At 36.0% G+C, this 19601-nt stretch overlaps 2 protein-coding genes and 2 pseudogenes across 2 annotated transcripts; 1 reads left to right on the forward strand and 3 right to left on the reverse strand.

Moving 5' to 3' along the window:
- Positions 1 to 337: 337 nt before the first annotated feature.
- On the reverse strand, positions 338 to 3466 carry LOC142531213 (uncharacterized; annotated as a pseudogene).
- A 1450-nt stretch (positions 3467 to 4916) lies between these two features.
- On the reverse strand, positions 4917 to 7210 carry LOC142531346 (AAA-ATPase At3g50940-like; annotated as a pseudogene).
- A 2271-nt stretch (positions 7211 to 9481) lies between these two features.
- On the reverse strand, positions 9482 to 10997 carry LOC142531633 (very-long-chain (3R)-3-hydroxyacyl-CoA dehydratase PASTICCINO 2-like). Its single transcript, XM_075637846.1, has 2 exons — positions 10244 to 10997; positions 9482 to 9691 (listed from the first exon to the last, which is right to left on the reverse strand). Exon 1 carries the CDS (start codon positions 10933 to 10935, stop codon positions 10270 to 10272), a length of 666 nt encoding a protein of 221 aa, XP_075493961.1. The 5' UTR covers positions 10936 to 10997; the 3' UTR covers positions 9482 to 9691; positions 10244 to 10269.
- A 3574-nt stretch (positions 10998 to 14571) lies between these two features.
- On the forward strand, positions 14572 to 18890 carry LOC142531611 (glucose-1-phosphate adenylyltransferase large subunit 1-like). Its single transcript, XM_075637814.1, has 14 exons — positions 14572 to 15027; positions 15155 to 15277; positions 15871 to 16041; positions 16271 to 16363; positions 16473 to 16556; positions 16681 to 16736; positions 16810 to 16903; positions 17042 to 17227; positions 17310 to 17390; positions 17772 to 17858; positions 17942 to 18046; positions 18148 to 18254; positions 18371 to 18431; positions 18572 to 18890. Exons 1-14 carry the CDS (start codon positions 14794 to 14796, stop codon positions 18671 to 18673), a joined length of 1584 nt encoding a protein of 527 aa, XP_075493929.1. The 5' UTR covers positions 14572 to 14793; the 3' UTR covers positions 18674 to 18890.
- Positions 18891 to 19601: the final 711 nt, after the last annotated feature.

The raw sequence follows: 19601 nt of genomic DNA on the forward strand, positions 1-19601 counted from the left end.
ATGTATCAGTACCAACTTCTATCATTCGTAAAGGCTATGAATAGTTAGTACAGGTGTCCGTGAAGCACTCTGCAAGCCTACGCCTGAGACGCACCATAGAGATTATAGGCAAAAAAGAAAAGAAAAACGAACGAGATGTCAATGAAGAATACGGATTACGAACTTGGGGCTTCGCAACTAAGGCAGGAGCCTCCTCGTCAAAAGGGCCGAGTGTTCTTGTGCCTTTGTACATGGCTGGATTACATGTATACCTAGTGAACTTTTGAAACTTAGGTAGGTACAACCAGATATTGAAATGCTTAACAGAAAATGCAAAAAACATTAAAGCAACGAAATATGGAGCAACACTGATGTACATGTATAGGTAAAAGAAATTTATCTGACCACAGCCTTTACCAAACAAATAAAAAGAATGGTCCAAGAGGACACAAACTGCATAAATGCCTGTTAAAAACTGAATTCTTCAACTACAAGGCCATACAAAACACTGTACAAACATGAAAAATACAATTTCAATTCAATCCTTTTTTATATATATTATGATGCTCTAATCACTTTTTCTGGTGTCCGCAAGCACCTACCCCACGATGCGGTTCTTCCTGATGATGAAGCTGATAACCCGCACCCCATTTCCTACATAGCCAAAACAGAATGTAGAATCTGAGACTACAAAACATGGAAAAAAACGCACATCTCAAAATGGTTCGATGAAAATATCTTTAATCCAATCAAAGAATTCAATTGCAAGAATATTATTAAAACCACAGTTACTAACAGCTGATTTGGAGTCTATATCTGTAAAAAAATTTCATATATCGTGATGTTTGAAAAGTTGATATGTAAACCACTATAAGAGATGTATGCTTACTTCTTTTTCAGCTCAATTCTTGCTCGATCTTGACCAGAAAAAACCCTTTATCTTAGGGGAATGATTCTCCGACATTGATATGCCACCCTTTGAGCCAAATGAGAAGTGACGTCTGAAGAAAGACTTTCCTAGTGAGATTCTCGTATTGGAACTTGAGCTTGTCTTCAGAGCCCTTCCCTCTGCACCACTACTAATATTATTTGGACTACTATCAGCAAGACACTTTCTTGAAAGTTTTCGAGCCTTTCAAATCCAACGCGGCTTTCAATGCATTTTCAAAAATCTTCAAAGTCTGTTTCTCCCCAAGAGTACACACTGGGCAAATTGGGTCAAACTTGTGGATATCAGGAGTCATACAATCCAAGCATTCAGCATGGTAAACATGTCCGCAGATTAAGACAGATACAACAGTTAGTTCATTTGTTGATATTATTTTTTGGTTGTTCCACCCCCACGCAGATCTCTCCGTTAAAAGCCTAGCACAAATACCACATGTTTGAAGATCGAACGAAGGAAATTTTGAATCTCGTCCACTGGATCTGGTAACTTTCTCCAAACTGAAGCTCGACGTTTCAGCTATCAAAAGACCACCTCTCTCCCCGAGATTTCATGAGCTCGGAGGAGGCAGGGATTGACACACTTTCTGAAGATCCATCACTGGATCCCCTGGTCGATTCATTGGCCAAAGCTGAAGGCTGAAGTGAAGGTGTCTCTTCAGAAATTGAGAATGCTTGTGGCTTGCATTCTGGAATCTGAGTATCAGAAACTTGTTGTGACAAGTGATGTTCTGGAGAATCGTGATGATACCTTGAAGGAGTGGAGATCGGAGGATGAAGATGACTTTGGGAAGGCAGCAAAGTTGTCCGTGGAGACTGAAACTGAAGGGTATTCTGTTGACTCCTTAGCCTGGACAGGAAAAAAGAAAAAATCACATTTTAGAAGACAACTTTTATACCACACATCCATGCTTCACACATTAACACTCTCTACACACCTCTACTGGCTTCAGTGAGATTGATAGATCTGCAAAACAATAAAAGAGATATCAAATATACAAAATATATGCTAGCCTTTTTACATGTCTAAATGATAATTAATTTAGGCTAGCCAACACATTTCTGAGCCTAGATCCGTAGTAATTATTGTTGTCAAACGAAAAATCACTTCCTTCCCGCGAGAGCTGCTCTGATGCTAAGATCAAGATTAAAATTATGTACATAAAGAGACCTTTTTTTCTCCCTTGTAGCTTATTTGATTATATACTACAAGAACCCGTTTCTTCCACGCTCAGCTAGCTAAACATGAAAACTACTCCTTGATTTCAACCATGTGAAGATAATCGAATTATTTTTTCAGAACTGGAAATAGAATTTCACCAATTTACTTTCCATAATCACGTGAGACATATCATATATTCCGTTAATTGAACACAGTAACTGCCAGATATATATTACCAACAATTTCTTTAGAAACAGTTGGATTTTGGCATGCAAGTGACTGGGAACTGTTTAATGAACTATCCTCTTCAGAAGCACGTGCAGTTTCACCAGTACTAACACTTTTTACTTCCTGTTTGTCACTCGTGCATCCTCCATCTCGGGAGCACATTGTAGATACTTCTTCCCCAGCTACTCGCCCGCGATTATCCCATCGGAAACTCCACGATGGTGAATGGCGGACCTGCCTCCATATATGTTGATTAGGTGATCCATTTGTTACAGTTCCATTCTTTGCTGTGACACAGACCGATCCATTTGTTCTAGTTTCAACCTTTGCAGCAACACAACAAGCAGCTCCCATTTTTTATCAAACAGAGACCAAATAACTGATAAATTATTCAACAGCCTTTCAGATCCATGATATCAACCAAACACACAATATCTGCAGCAATAAGGTACAATTCAATAAATGTCTGTTAACCAATTACAACTTCTACAAAACTGCACTTAATCAATTCATTAGCACGTGTGATTTCCTCGAAATAGAAAAAACCGAAAACAAACTGACAAGGATCGGGAGATGTAAAAACAATGGCGTAATCGCATCACAAAGGCCAAAGTGAGAAAACAGAGCAAGATATACTTTTCCAAAACATGGTTTTGCATTAACTTGTACCACATTCAGTAAACCAAGTTATTGACAGATCAAGCAACGTTACAATTCACGCATCTCTATGACAAATCACGCCAAAAACACTAAAAACGAAAAACACATGAAACTCAAGCAACAAACACTACACTCTCTTAACTTCCAACGATCGTATTCAATCAAGTGATATTACACATGAACCAATTAAATTTAAAATGGAGAAAAGGCAAAAATATCAATAATCTATAAACAGGAAGAAAGCGTAGCGCATCTCAGCCCACATAGATCCCATATTCATTCCCGAAACTCTTGAAACACACGCTCCGATTGCTTCGCCTATCGAACCCAAAATTGATCATGATTCTCCAATCCATACAACTCCCTCTCGATTCCCACAACGTAATCAACAAAAACACAAAACAAATATTTTCCAGGAAATCATCAAAAAACAATGAAAGTTACGTGATCAAACCCGTGAGGCAGAACCCTAAGGCGAGAGATGAGTGTAATAGAATGACTCGTACAACAGACGGCTCCTCGAATATGAGCGTATATATAGTAGCCGCTGCCCACAAGCAATCCATATTCTTTTTAAAGAATAAATAATAAGTTAAAAAGGGGGAAAACAATAAAAACAAGATAAAATCTTGAATAGTTTATATAAATAAATAAATAAATAAAAATTGGGTTTGGTGACGATTTATTAACGGCGACAGTTGGCAGTAATCGACGCTGCCAACATTTACAGGAAAATGCGGCTGCTAAATTTAACGGAGTTAATTAAGGTACACATGTTTTTTTTTTTTCCGGAAGGGAGGGTCTTGATTATTGCCATTTGTTATTTTGTTTCATATTCTGATTATCTAAAGTTTAGTTGGCACACCTTTGCATTATAAACTAAATTCCTTGCTTCAAAGTTTGAGTATGTATCTTATGAGATCAGGCTCACAGATTTTTATCTGTGAGACGGGTCAACCTTACCGATATTCACAATAAAAAATAATACTCTTAGCATAAAAAGTAATATTTTTTGCATGGATGACCCAAATAAGAGATTTGTCTCACAAAATACGACTCTTGAAACCGTCTCATACAAGTTTTCACCTCAAAGTTTATATTTGAATTTTTATTTTATTACCATATTTTTTTTAATAAATATAAGAAGGAAGTGGTCTTTTCAGAAAGAAAATTGATGCATCTTAAAACATTCAAATCCAGAGATTAATCTTAAGAAAATTATATATATATATATATATATATATATAATAATAATTTAAAACGAGGCTTTTTTTTTGGTTATGATATTAGTGTCAGCTAGCTCAACTTTTTCTATACTACGTTGCATCATTACATTTCGGACACATAGGGAACAAATGGTATATAAATCATATTTATTCGTTCCCTTTTTTAAAATCACTAAACATTGATGATGACTACGGAACAAGTAATCGGGATTGAGGTGTAATTATTTAGTATTGATAAGTTGTTTATATATCATATTTATTTTTGTGTCCATTAATAAAGTGAGATATTTGGATATATTTCTTTTCACATCCGATAGATGAGTGTCACCTAGATTCAGAAACATCAATAGGTATGAAGATGGCACAGCCGGTGGAGAATATAACAAAACTGTATAATTATTATCAACTTCTATTGAATAGAGATTTATTTATAATTTATTGACTAAAATTTGTGAGTGAACCATCATTCAGAAATTATTGAATAAAATAATTCAAGTTTAACTTCATGATTAGAGTAACAATTGCAGCAGCTTACACTAAACTTTGATTGATAGACTTCCTCTCTTGGATGACAGATGTTGTGTTGTTTGCTCAGCCTCTTGCTTAGAGATCATTGATCACCTTTTCTTTCTAGTGATTTTGGTCGACTTCTTTGGCTCAGGGTTCGGTCTTGGCTCCTTATGTAGATGGCACTGGAAAGTAAATTTCACCTATGATAGATCTTAAGCAATACTTTTATTTTGCAGAGAAATACATTGTTAGAGGATAAAACAATTTGAACTTCTTGTCAATGTAGTTATGGAGCATTACATGACATAATTTTATCGCATATTTCTTTCTGGGAAACCAATCGTTTTACGAATGAACGAAATAGATGGTCCCTTGATGCATAGACAGGTTAACTAGTTATGCCTTAATATGGTACTCTATGGTCCCTTCAAATCACTCGGCATTAGTCTCTTCTCCTTTCCCGGATTCTGGCGCACACACTACTTCAGATGCGCGAAAACCCGAATCGGAATCTTTGGCATCTTTGATCCCATTTTCACCTCCAAAAAGTCCAATCAAAACCTTCAAAGCTTTCATGGCTTCATCATTCTTCAGAACTTGATCCTTCGCTTCTGCAGGAGTCATCTTTTTCAACACTTTGAGCCCATTCTGGCCTTCATCAATCGTCAGCACTTCATTGTCATCCTCATTTTCTTCCGGTATTTGCACAGCTTCTTTTTTAGTCTCTTCCAGATTTTCCGCTTTAAGTTTTTCACTTTCTTTCTTGTGCTCCAAGAACTCAATCAAGCCTTGAAGGGCACAGCCAGGATCGTCGCTCTTCAACAACTGCTCCGCCACTTCGGCAGGAGTCACTTTAGTTTCCCCTATCAATTCCTCTGCCCCAGATAATAGGGGTGTTCCACGTCTCCAAGATAGTTGGTGGCAAGCATTTTCAAGCCACGAGGTGTGCAGTATGACATGTGGATGTGCACGTCCATACGTCCAGGGCGTAACAAGGCTGCATCTAGCTTATCAATGTGGTTCGTGGTGAATATGATGATCCTTTCATCTCCACAGCTCGACCACAATCCATCTGTGAAATTCAGCAATCCTGACAAGGTAACCTGCAGCATAGAACACTAAATATAAGTTTTTCAGATGGGACAGATTATCTTGAATAGCAAAAAGCAATTCCTTGAATAGCTAAAAGCAATAAAAAAATCATAGTATGATTATAAAAACCGATGATTTATTTACAAATTTCGATGTGGAAGTGGTTAAAACTTGCCTTTGGTTCTTGAATTTGATCATGATAAGAAAACCTTCTTGGAGGCTGCATTGTTTTCCTTTCGGACAGATCTATTGACGCATCGATATCCTCCACCACAAGTATGGATCTATTTGCAGTCCAAAGCAGCAATCTTCTCAGATCCGAATTGGACCGTAGATCAGTCAGCTCCAAGTCATAAACATCAAATTTCAGATAGTTGGCCATTGCAGCAATCAAGCTCGATTTTCCGGTCCCCGGAGGCCCAAACAACAAGTACCCTCTTTTCCACGCCTTCCCCACTTTCCTGTAAAAATCTTTCCTCTTAACAAACCTTTCAAGATCATCAATTATCATGTTCTTCAGATCATCATCCATTGCCAAAGTTGCCAAAGTTGCTGGATGATCAAGATTCACAGACTGCCATGGAGTTTTAGGTGGATAATGATGAACCCCATCATTTTTCAAAGTGTGCAGTTTCAGGGTCCTTTTTTCTTGCTTTGCAACTTTCGACCTTTCCACAATATAAGGTAAGTATTCATCAAGAACCTTGTTTTTGTGCTTCTTGTGAAAGGTTAACTCCAAGTATTTAAATTCAACTTGCATGGTGGAATGATAGTCATCGTATTGAACACGTCGAGGTTGATTTTGTTGATGAATTACTCTCCATTTCAGTTGCAAACCATGAAAAGTATCGATGAGATCTTCGTTTCCTCCCATTGAAACTTGGATATTCTGCTCTTTCTCAGGGATTGATGCTTTGAATCTCTTGGTGGAGGGGCTAATTTTCGTGCCCAAGTAAATTTCTGCATCCGTGAAAAGCTGGTTTCTCGCTATGCCGTCGAATTCCTCGATGGTTATGGTCATGTCATTGCTGAATGTTGCAAAGAAGTTGTGGAATTTGGTGAAGATATACTGACTGAGCTCGGGAGGTACGACGTCTTTGGTTACTGATCGGATTAACATGGCCGTGGCCGCGACTGAAGCAGCAGTTGAGACCAATGTTTTTGTCGAAGGTAATTCGATCTTCGAAAACATTCTGTCTTTGGGTTTTCAAGTGCTTGATTTTTTAAAAATAATTTAAGGTGAAACTTCTGATTGTAGGAATTTTTAAGGTGGGATTCTTGAGTTGATTCTTTGTAGATCAGAATCAAGAATGGAATTTGAGAAACGGACTTATGAATGTATAGACAAGGAATTGGCAGTGTTCTTGAATTCAAGGAGGCTTTGTATTGTAGGAAATGAGATGAGCCAGTGGCAAATGGAGGGTAGGTATAATTTATAGTTTGAAGTTCTATTACATTGTTATCAGAAAATCTGTCAAGAAGGTCTTTTTCATCTTTTAAAAAAAAAAAAATTTTGTCAAAAAGTACTTTAATTGCGTTTGAGGAATCTTCCTTTAGCGTTTCGTATAATATACATATTTGATTGACTCAAAGATTGACCTCTGATTCCACAAGGCCTTGGCACATTGTTTGAACGAGCCCCTTTCCAGGAAATGGGAAGTAGTCCACTACCATCCTATACGTCGAGGCTGAATAGCACATATTTGAATACTATTTAATTCGCAACAAGTTTTTTCTTGCCTAATCGATATTCCTAGCTCTTTAGTCAAGTTTCTAGCCATATTGATACGTTTCAAATAGCAATGATGACAAAGAAATTATATCTGATTCCCGATTCCTAACAGAGTTCCTTGCGATCGATTCTACTTTTTTTTTTTCCGCGGTGTGGATTGGGACAGTTGATTTTTGGGGCAGTTGAAACCGAGGATTGGATGGAAAGAAAATGACAGGTTTGGATGTTTTCCTTCTATTTCCTGTAAATTTTCACATTGTTTTGTCTTGTTTAATTGTCCCTACTAGAATGCTGAATTATTCAACTCGCGTTAATTAGGTGGGGGGGACTTGATGACTGTTGGATCATATTAGGGGCTAGAAGTCAACATTATAATAAAATAGGATTATAAATTATTTAAAATGGCGACCAGATTCAGAGTGAGGTCCATTGATTTTACTTGAATAAATAAAGTGTGGTTACAGAAGAGAATTTAGATTTATTATTTTTATACTTTTTGTAGACATTTACAAAGGGTTTTTGTTCTTCCTTGGTGGGTGACCAAGAATCTTCGAGTATTTCTTCGGTGGTCCTACTTTTTTGAGTAACTATTTTTAATTTTGCAATATTCTCGTTTAAATTTAACGCATTTAATGTGTATATTCAATATTCATGTATTTATTATTATTATAATTATCATTATCATTATCATTATTCGGTGTTTGGAAAAACTTACAAATATAAATGTCAAAACGGTCAGCCCGACATATACCGGGGCGGGCGGGCGCGGTCGGCAACCAATTTGGTGGGTTGAAAAAAACTCTAATTGCGCGTTAGACAAGCCAACCCATCAAAATTTGAAGAGAAAAAACTAAAAAAAAAAAAAAAAAAAACCAACTATATTTATATCTTATAATAATGCTACGTTTGGTTGGAGGATAAAATTATGAAATTATAAATAGAGAAATAATAAAAAGAATGATTGAAATAGATAATGATAAAATAATATTATGTTTGGTATGATTGTTAAGAATGAGATAATTAATAATCTTTTGTTGAATTGATAAAATTGACATTCCACTTTTGCGGCGGTGGTGGTCGGCTGGCGGTGTGATTGACGTCGATGAGGCGGTCGGCCGACCGTCAGCAGGAGGAGAGGGTGGTCGAATGTGGCGGCGGCAGTCGGCCGACAAGAAGAGGGGGTGGTTGGCAGCGACGGCGTGTGGTTGTCGACCGGTTTCAAAATCCAAATAATCATGTATATATATATATATCAAAAAATAAAATTTTAAATATAAAAAATATTTTTGTTAAAAAATAAAATAAAATGGATAAACTGGTCGAATCGGTCAAACGGTTCTGATCGATTGGACTATAAAAACGATTTATATGATTGTTCTGACCAGACCCGATCGAACGGGTTTAAATAAAATAGTTTTCTTTCAAATTTATTAAAATGAGCTAAAATAAACTCGAATTTACATCTTAATTGCCATTTTCTCTATTACATCTAAAATATTTTTTTAGAAATATTTCCTCCTCACCTTATAGCTTGTGCATTAATGGTAGGGATAATTTCAACATCATTGTATCACACAAAATTACGCCCAATTATCCTACTATATTTTTATTCATTCATATATCTCAATTTCTTCTATCTACTTCCTTGATCACATCCTACCAACTCGAGGGATTTAGATACTCATGCTTTGTTGAAAAAACAACACTAAGTGCTGTGCATTTTTTACACGAAATGATAACATGATCAGCTCGTTTAATCTGTTTTTTTAAATTTATCTCATATAGTGTGATGTCCACAAGATGATCATATGATCATCTCGTGTAAAAATTGCACAGCATCAAGTGCTTTATTTTCAATACAGTGGAGGATCCAAATCTCAACCCGATCAGTATCCATTTTCAGCTTGTCCGGTTTACTCTATAGTCACTCTTTTAAAAAGCTCAAAATGAAAAAGCCAAAAGAGTTCATAAGAGGTACAACAATTGCAGCAGCTCAAGCCGAAACATTGTAGCGGTGAAATACAACAGATAACGTCCTCGAAAATTAAAAGAAATCTGAATTGTAAAACTAATTCAAAGCTCTGTCCAAATTATGACACAACCAGGAGTGGCCCTGTTGTATACCTGCTGCCCAGAAAGAGCTCACACCATACGAATCTGCGAGTAAACACAGGATCAAATCGATTATCATCGTGTCGTTCAAGATCATTCATGTCCATATATACGGATCCTCTGATGACAATACCAGATTATGTCATACAAAGTGATTGCATCACAATGCATCCAAAAGTTGACAGAAGGAACTCATAATTGATAGACACAACAATTTATAGTCATGGTTATCTATCAAAGAAAAGCAAATCTTGGAAGTGATTTAATGCGTGAAACCATGAAGCTAAAATTTTAAACAAGAAGTTAATGTCTTCGATTGATTAAAACAAGAAACCACTAAAACAAATTTGGATGAAACATTGATGGTGAAAAATAGAACGGTAGACGGATACATTTTCACATGAAGAAACACATTTCCAGCAACTGTTTGTATAGATCAGCAACCAGAAGGTAGAGTGGTTACAGCAAGAAATTTTGCTGCTCATTTCAGCAAATTTCATACGAGAACCAGAAGAGGAAACCCAACTAAATGCCATTTTTGAAAAAAATATTCGGCATATTTACATTGAACAGAATAACTAATAAAAATAACAGTACCGTCGCCGCCTTGAATCAGCTGCACCTCACTCTCGTTTAGCCTTGGAGAGAGCCTTCTTCCTCTGCCCAAGCATGTATCCGTACAAATGGGGACTCCCCGGAGCGTAAATTCCCAAAATCAACAGGGCATTGTAATAATAGTCAAACGAGAAATTCCATTTATTGGGCATTCTCAAGCTGTATTTCTCAGTTTCCAGCATATACGGTAACGCACTGTAGATCAAACCCACTTCACTTGTGATTCCAGAGGGGTAAAGTGCAAGAAAAGTGCTGTACCTGAGCCAAAGCAGCCAACCCGGAGCCGACCCGAATGCCTCTTTCAATCCGAAGAAAGAGTATCGGATGATTTCAGTGATCGACCAGCTTATCACCAATGATGATACCAGGATATGGGTTCGGATCTCAGGGAAGCTGTACAGAATACCCCATGTGACGTACAACCTGGAGCTGACCTGGGGAAGCGTGGCGCTAACCGGAGATCTGACCAGTCCGATCAAGCTGTGAAGAATTTCGATGACGGCGGCGGACTGAGCTAGAAGGAGCGGGGTCTCGACGGCCGAGTATACGGATTGGTGACCGGATTTTTTGAGGGTTATGAGAGAGAGGTAGAGTACTTGGAGCCAGCCAGAGAATAAAATCCAGTTATAAAGGGTGAGGTAGACTCGGCGGGCGGCGGCGTGGATTCCGGCCATCGGAATTGGGATTAATTTGGAAGGAGAATAGGATGGGGTGTATAATTAATAAAAGGAGGTCAGCAAAAATAAATAAATAGTAATAATAATAATACTAAAAGAATGTAATTAATAGATTTAGGTGAACGGTTCAACCACTGGGCGTTGGGCCTTCATCCACAATGGACCTATCAGCTACTTCAGTATACGAGCACATGACTAAATTTTATTTTTATTTATTTTTTAAGAAATACAAATAAATATTTTAAAATTTAATATATGGAAATTTAAATTTGAGAAATTTCAATATCATACCTACTAGTTACTACTATATTTTTCTGCATATTTGATATGATTTAATTAAATATTTCCATTTTTATATATTATATATAAAAATGTAAGTATGTTAGTATTTAAATATTTGATTTTATTATAATTTTTTCGAGTGCACGAAACAATCAATCTAGTTAACGATTATTAATGAATGACAAAAAAAGTATATATATATCATGGTACAGAAAACACCCATACGGATGCAGTTAATATTATTTTACAAAATTTATTAATTTATAGAATATCAATTTAAAAAAAAATTAACAAATTTTTTTCTTTGAATATTTAGCATTTGAGAGCGCAACCATATTATTTTAAAATATAAGTTTCTCCTATAGTAAAGGTTAATTTTACAATGGTTTACTCATGTTCCGATTGAACAGGACTGGTTTAGCAACGGTGTATTCCACGGGTTGATATGAATTAATTTCCACGATATTGTATTTAGATGCTTGTCTGCTTCATAATTCAGTCATGTGAGAAGAAATATTACTTTTTAATTTTAAAAAAATTCAAGTCTCACGGGTCTATCCGGCCTCGTTTCGTATTCGATAGAGGGTGGGTCTAAAGAATATTTAATTGGAGTGGGACGGGTAATGAGTCAAAGTTTTTTCATGGGGCGGGTGTGGGGCGAGTCTTGGGTTTAGTCACACCCGCTCCATTGACATATTTAGTTCAGCAACGGTTTTTTGTAAACCGTCCAAATTTTTATAAATGATTTCAAAAAAACCGTCACTAATCGTCGTCCATAATCTCATTTTTCTTTTCGCTGTAATTGGATTTAACCTACACTTCTTTGCACTATAGTTTACTCATATTTAGCAAGAAATTAATCACTAAAATAAGTTGTGGGTTTTTCTACACCAATTTATTACCAATCAAGCGATCACAACAGCACATTTGTAAGAATTAATATTATGTTTGAACAAAACAAACTGCTCTAGTGAAGCAATAACTATAGACAAAGATGTACATCTACCTTTAAAATATAATAATAAATGGTGATTATAGACTTGATGGTGTCATTTGCCAAATGGGGTTCATGCTAATCAATTTACATGTGAATCCACGCATTAAACTGTAACCGATATGATTTCAACCAACAAAATTTATAACACTTAATTAAGGACGAGTAATTTTCACTACCTGATCGGTGTGTATTAATTATATTATGCCAAGATCAATAATATGTCTCTTGTGAGACGGTCTCACGAATCTTTAACTGTGAGACGGGTCAACTCTATCGATATTCACAATAAAAATAAATACTCTGAACATAAAAAGTAATATAAAAATATAAAATTTAAATAATAAAATAGGAAATGTAAACATATCAACAATAATTTATTTTTTATTGTGTCTTATTTTTTTTCATTGCCCTGTTTGTTTATATTTTTTATTGTCTTTGTTCGCAACTTCTACAATCAGGAACTTTCGATCACATTTGATCTTCAGATTGTATCTTCAGCCTTATATAATGCTATTGCAGGCATTAGCAAGTTTGAGGGAAGACTTCAATATTTAATTTAATTAGGGAGAATGAGAAATGGCGGAGCCAGAATTTGAAATTCATTTGAGCGATAATTTCTTTTAAAAAAAAAACAAATGAAGTTCGTTATTCCGATCTCTTCCCAAAATCCAGAAACTTGCATTAGATGGCAAAATTATGCAGGCAAGTAAAGGAAGATGAAAATTTAGATAAAATGAAATGGAAACAAAATTTGCACCTTTTATCAGTAAAATGATAATCGAAACTTATAAAAACCAAATATAAATCCAAAGTGAAACATTGAAATCAACCAATAAAGAGCAACCAAATTCAAGAAAACATATTCATAATACCGTATTATGAATTAATAGTCATATTTAGTATTAAATGATAAATTCAAGAAAATATGTATTTTAGGAGATTGATAGTCAAGTATAGCATTAGGGTCGTCAGCACGACTCTAAGTCTCATTTGGAGTGTAGCCGGCGCCCACCTTCCGCCGTGCTTCTCTAGGAGTTAGTTCTGGCTTCAGAGAAACTTCTTGACATTTACAAAAAAATATTTCAATGAACCATTAACAAATTAGGGAAGAGATATGGAATTCAGGCTCATTTAATTTTTTTAAATTAAATTAAATTAAATTTAATTGACCAAAATTAATACCCAAAAAAAAAATGGGGCGCCTAGGCTAAGATGAAGATTGGGAAAAAGGTTGCCTCAAAACTTACTTTTTTTACAACAAAAGTTTTGGTGAGCGACATGTTGAAAATTTAAATCAAAATTATGTCTTATGGACGTGGGAGTGTCTTTTGGCTCTCCATATTTTTGAGTTAGTTGTGACTCCATTACTGTGGAAGTGTCTTTTGACTTTCCACATTCTTGAGTTAATTGAAGAGTTTTGGTTTTTCATATTCTTGAGTTAATGGGAAGATTAATTGAGTTCATTAATCTTGCATGACTCTAGCTGTGCATTTTGGAGCTTATAAATAGTGTTTTCATTTCCTCATTTCAAAAATATGAAAATCTTATCTCTTTCAAGTATCCTATTCCATTTCATATTGTTAGCTTTTCATTTGGCCTCCGTTAAATCTCGGTGATAAAGTAAAGGTACGTTTTCAGTTCGCCGTAGTAGTGTTTCGTGCTAAGTCACAGCTGATTGTTACATTGTATCATGGGAAACAGACGTCCAAGACTATCCTCGAAACACATACAAGAGGTGACAAATCTGTTTAAGGACATTATACTTCGTACAGACCTCGAGTTGCTTTACTTTAAGTTTTGCTCTATTGTATTTTTTTATCATTTAGTTCATTGTTTTTTACGAAAATCACCGTACTTTATCGTTCGATATATCTTGCAACACGACATAATTTTGATTCTACATGAAATTTGATTTGTTTTTCTTTTAATCAATGGATTTATTTATGATTTCTACTTTCCACGTCTTCTTTTCAATGACATGTATAAATTCTTTTTTTTAAGGAGTGGATAGCTCTCTATTTAAATTCTTATATTTTATCAAATAATTTTGAAATTTTTGGATATGGACATAGTCTTTTGCATAATATATAAGCTTTTCAATCTATAAATTCCATCAATTAACCGATTAAAAAAATTAAACGTAATATAATCCGAAAGATTATATGCGCACATTTCTACACATTTAAAATAAAATATTACGAATTGGACATGTGTTCGGTCCCAGTTCTTCAACTGCTGCAGCACCCTTGCTACGTGGACGATGACCAGAATCCAATCTCTCCCTATCAGCTTCCCAATCACAATAAAACACAGACTCTTTGCATGTGTTTGTGACGGATTTTTTATGCATTTTCTTCCATATGGAGCCGCCATTTGTCACGGTATAAATAGTAACTCTGCAAGTTTTCTCGTGAAAGCTCATTTCAGTGATATTTCATGCATCTTCTCTGCGAGTCTGCGAGATCTCTGAGCCCATAATCGTTGAGATCTCCCCACTTTCTTGTTTTTGCAACTTCCTTCACTTTCTTTTACAAGATTTTCGCGTCTTCAAAGTATTGATCTGTGTGTAAACCCTGATGGATACTTGCTCTGCAACATTTACGCTGAAAGCCCATTTGGCTACAGTTTGTAGAAGTGAGATTTGCAACGGAGAAAATGGATTTTTTGGGGAGAAAATAAAAGGGAGTTTACATAACTGTATATGGGTTGATAAATTTGGAAAAAGTTCGAGTCTTGGGAAAAATGGGAGGAAAGTTAAACATGGGCTTGCTTACTCTGTTCTCACCAGAGAAAACAGCCAAGAAACAGCGGTAACTATTCCATTCAACCTCGATTTTGTTTCATTTTGATCACTTTTTCCGGACATATGCCTGATTTTGTTGCAAATTTGAAAATATTGAGTCATTATTCTAGTTTAATAAGAAAATTACGTTTCAGTCAACTCAGTCACCAAGGTTCGAGAGACGAAGGGCGAATCCGAAAAATGTGGCAGCCGTTATTCTCGGAGGAGGTGCGGGCACGCAGCTTTTCCCCCTCACAAACAGAGCAGCAACACCAGCTGTGAGAATCAAATATTTTCTTGATCATGTCTAAATTACACATCGAATGAGCATCTCTGGGTACAGGGGAATTTGATTTGTTAAATCTTTTGTTATTTTTCTTGTAAAAGCGTGGCATAAATGACAGGATACCGTGTGGTTTCGTGTCATCAGTTTTGAGAGACGTTGATTAGATTTTTAATCCCTTTTCTTTAACAATTTTGTCGAGTACAGATGCTAAGTAGTAGTTACTCTTCCTATCATGCAGCTTTTTGTTTGCTAGAATATGGTGATATTTACCTCTGAAATGAAAATAATTCGATGATCAACGACAACGTGTAGTTTTTCACGAATAAAAAACAAGATTAACCATTAATTTGTCATATCTCGCTCCTCCATTAGAACACTAAATTAGGCTCGTGGCATGAGAATTATTTGTTACCGAACCGTTTAGTCGGGGTGAGACGGTGATTGAACCCCAATTCATTCATTTATCACCTGGTGTAGTTTGAACCAAATCGTCCAGATTACGATTTGTGGCTGTATGAATTAGGTTATCCAGCTTGATTCCACGAGTTGTCAGTATATGACATCCTTGTGTGATACAAATGGCAGGTTGCACTAGGAGGATGCTATAGGCTAATAGACATCCCAATGAGCAACTGCATCAACAGTGGCATTAACAAGATCTTCGTGCTGACACAGTTCAATTCTGCCTCTCTCAATCGCCACATTTATCGTACATATACTGGGAATGGTATCAGCTTCAGTGATGGATGCGTTGAGGTGATCGAAACCTATATAAATACGAGTGTGTTTAGAAGGAGAACAGCTTCTAAAAAAGTGTTAAAAAAAGGGATGTGTTATATGTCATTGGGTTTTACTTGTTTGGAAGTGCTCTTTGGAACATCATTTGAAAACGACCCCTATTTAATAAAGTATTTTTCAAGCTAACTGTTCGTGCATGAATATCCCCCTAACTTGGCAGTAATAATTGAATTCTTAATGGATGTAGGTCTTGGCCGCGACACAAACAACAGGAGAAATGGGGAAGCAGTGGTTTCAGGGAACTGCTGATGCTGTTAGGCAATTTCTATGGCTATTTGAGGTCAATCCTCAGGACTTTAACGTATCCAGTATTGTCTTCATATTGCTATTTTTTTCTTAAGTTGGTTTATGGAATTCTCGTTGCTTGTTGAAACTGGTTATTCTCGCAGGATGCCAAGGTGAAAGATATCGAAAACATAGTAATACTATCTGGAGATCATCTTTATCGAATGGACTATATGGACTTTGTTCAGGCAAGCACATACACACACACACACAAACACAAACACAATCTCATGTGTGTACAGTTTCGAATGTCGAATGTTTGTGTGTTTCCATGATATAAAGGTAGCTAAATATTTTGAAATGCTAAAACAGAGCCACCTTGACAGAAATGCTGATCTTACACTTTCATGTGTACCAGTTGGTGACAGGTTTGTTTCCATCTTTTGTACAATTCTTTTATACTTATGAACAGATTTGCATTCAACCCAATTAATCTCTCAGCCGAGCATCGGATTTTGGACTGGTGAAGATCGATAGCTGGGGTCAGATAACTCAATTTTCTGAGAAACCTAAAGGTGCTGACAAGAAAGATATGGTATGGTACTGCTTACTTGTGAGCTTTAAATTCTTGGCTACAAGTTGGCTTTAAAAGAAATGCGCAATCAAAAATTTTAAATCGTCTATATGACTAGTTTTGGAAAATTAATTTTGCTTTCTTTCTATCTTCCTGCAGCAAATAGATGGTAATTTAATAGGATTGTCTTCAATTGACGCTGCAAAATCTCCATACCTTGCTTCGATGGGAGTGTATGCATTCAGGAAAGAAATATTGTTGAATCTCCTGAGGTGGAGATACCCGACTTCAAATGACTTCGGTTCTGAAATCATACCCTCGTCTGTCAATGAACAAAACGTGCAGGTATCGAAGAAACTTGGAATTCATTAAAGAATACAACAATTATATTTCATTCCTATAGTTGACTTTGCTACTGTATTTACAGGCATATATATTTAGAGATTACTGGGAGGATATTGGAACAATCAAATCATTTTACGATGCTAATTTGGCTCTTACGGATGAGGTTTGCATCTTTGTCATAATTGCTGCTTTTGTAAACTAGAAGATAGAAGAAAATTTATGTCATGTCTTGAGCCCACGAGTCATCAGACATTAAGATTGACTTAAAACACATTAAGTTTAATCCGAAGTTTGTCTCTGTTAAAGGTGGCGCCGCTGTACTCTATGGATTTGGGGTCTAAACAAAGTTGTAACCACGTCTGAAAATTAGATATTCAGATGATGAACGTAATTTATTTTTTCCACATTTCTGCAGTAAATTTATTCATTTAATTAGAGCTTTGTAAATCACCATTTTTCACTACAAAAAACAACATTATCCATTAATTCAATGTTTCTTCGGATTTGAGCCAGCAACTCTATCCTTATTCCTTTCATTTGGCAGTTTCCAAGATTTGAATTTTACGATCCGAAAACGCCTTTCTACACATCTCCTAGTTTCTTACCACCAACCAAAATTGACAAGTCCGAGGTAAATTGTATCATTTGCTGATATTAATGTTGTCCACATGGTCAAACTATAAATTATCTAATATATGATATTATGCATTTTAGGTTAAAGATGCAATAATCTCACATGGGTGTTTTCTACGAGAATGCACTGTCGAACATTCCATAGTAGGGGAACGCTCTCGTCTTGACACCGGGGTCGAACTGAAGGTGACTAATAAACCCACATCTTTCTCAAGCATGAGCTATGTTTTTTAGAATGAGAGGAAAAATGAAGCTATCTTGAAAACTTACTTTAATACCAAATATAGGATACTTTGATGATGGGCGCCGACTACTACCAAACAGAATCGGAGATTGCCTCTCTGCTAGCACAAGGGAGAGTTCCCGTGGGGATTGGTAGAGATACAAAAATCAGGTCAACTAGTTTACCTTGAGATCCAAACGTGTTACTCCATCTCTCTATGCACACTTATATTGTATTCAGGAAACGTAGATATGCTAATAAAAAGCTCATGGATTTTTTTCTTGTAGGAACTGTATTATTGACAAAAACGCAAGAATAGGGAAGAATGTGATGATTTTGAACAAAGATGTAAGTTCCAAATACTCTCATCTATAGATTTCTATTATTTTTAGATGGCACTAGCCGCGCTATGCTTTAAATAGAAAATATTTTAACTTTTCATGTTTAAGACATTCATGCTAGACCGTGCCTTTTCTTTTGCTTCTTAGGGTGTCGAAGAAGCTGATAGAGGGGAAAAAGGATTCTACATTCGATCTGGAATCACAATCATACTCGAAAAGGCGACCATATGCGATGGAATGGTCATTTGAACCTGGTGCAAATCGAGCGGTTCGTGCAGTTATTGATGCGAAGTCATGGAAATGAAGTTATTGCAGAAAAGATTGCTGTTTCCCAGTTTGTGTGAAGCGAAGGAACTGATGACTGAGGCTGCTGTAAAATGTTGAGATGAATTTGAGGCTGTGAAAGTGAGTATATCTGCTTCTGCAGAAGTGTACGTAAAAATAAATTGAACTTGTGCTACAATTATATCAATAGCTATAGACTTCAATTTTAACGTTAGTCGCTTGAAATCTGTCGATGCATAGAAATAGTAAGAGATTTTTTTTTTTTAATGAATTGATTCATTAAAAACGGATAAAAGTTAGTACAAAATAACTACACTGGACATTCTCAGGAACAATAACAACAATAATTTTCAGTAGATTAATAGACCACAACAAACTCTATAACAATGTTTGAACCAAATCACACGCATTTGGCACGTTCGAAGCACATGAATCTTGATCTTCAATATCGTCCCCTCGAGATTCGGTTGCTCATCTTCGAAAATCTTTCTATTTCTGATATTCCAGATATGGTAAATCGTTGCAGCTAGAGTCACACACCGCATCTTATTGAGTGCCGAGCTACCACGATAAACACCTCGGAAAGCATTCAGAACGGCCGCAGTAGTTCCCATTCTCTTACGCATCCCAAGCCACGAACGAATACAATTCCAGATAGATCTAGCTAGTCTGTCACGAGTAAGCAAATAGTAAGAGATTTTCGGAATTATTGGGTTCGGTTAATGATAATTATTGTCTGCTATAGTTCAAAATCCACTAGTTTTAGTGAAAAAAATATTATTTTGTGTTTGTACAGAAGTAGTTTTTATTTGGGAAACAGCATCTATGAAGTTTCGAGTGATAAAACTAAAGAAGAAGTGAGGTGGAAATGAGAAGACAACTCTGTGAACAG

Source organism: Primulina tabacum, chromosome 17 (assembly GCF_025594145.1).
Source record: "Primulina tabacum isolate GXHZ01 chromosome 17, ASM2559414v2, whole genome shotgun sequence".
Taxonomy (NCBI): Eukaryota; Viridiplantae; Streptophyta; class Magnoliopsida; order Lamiales; family Gesneriaceae; genus Primulina; species Primulina tabacum.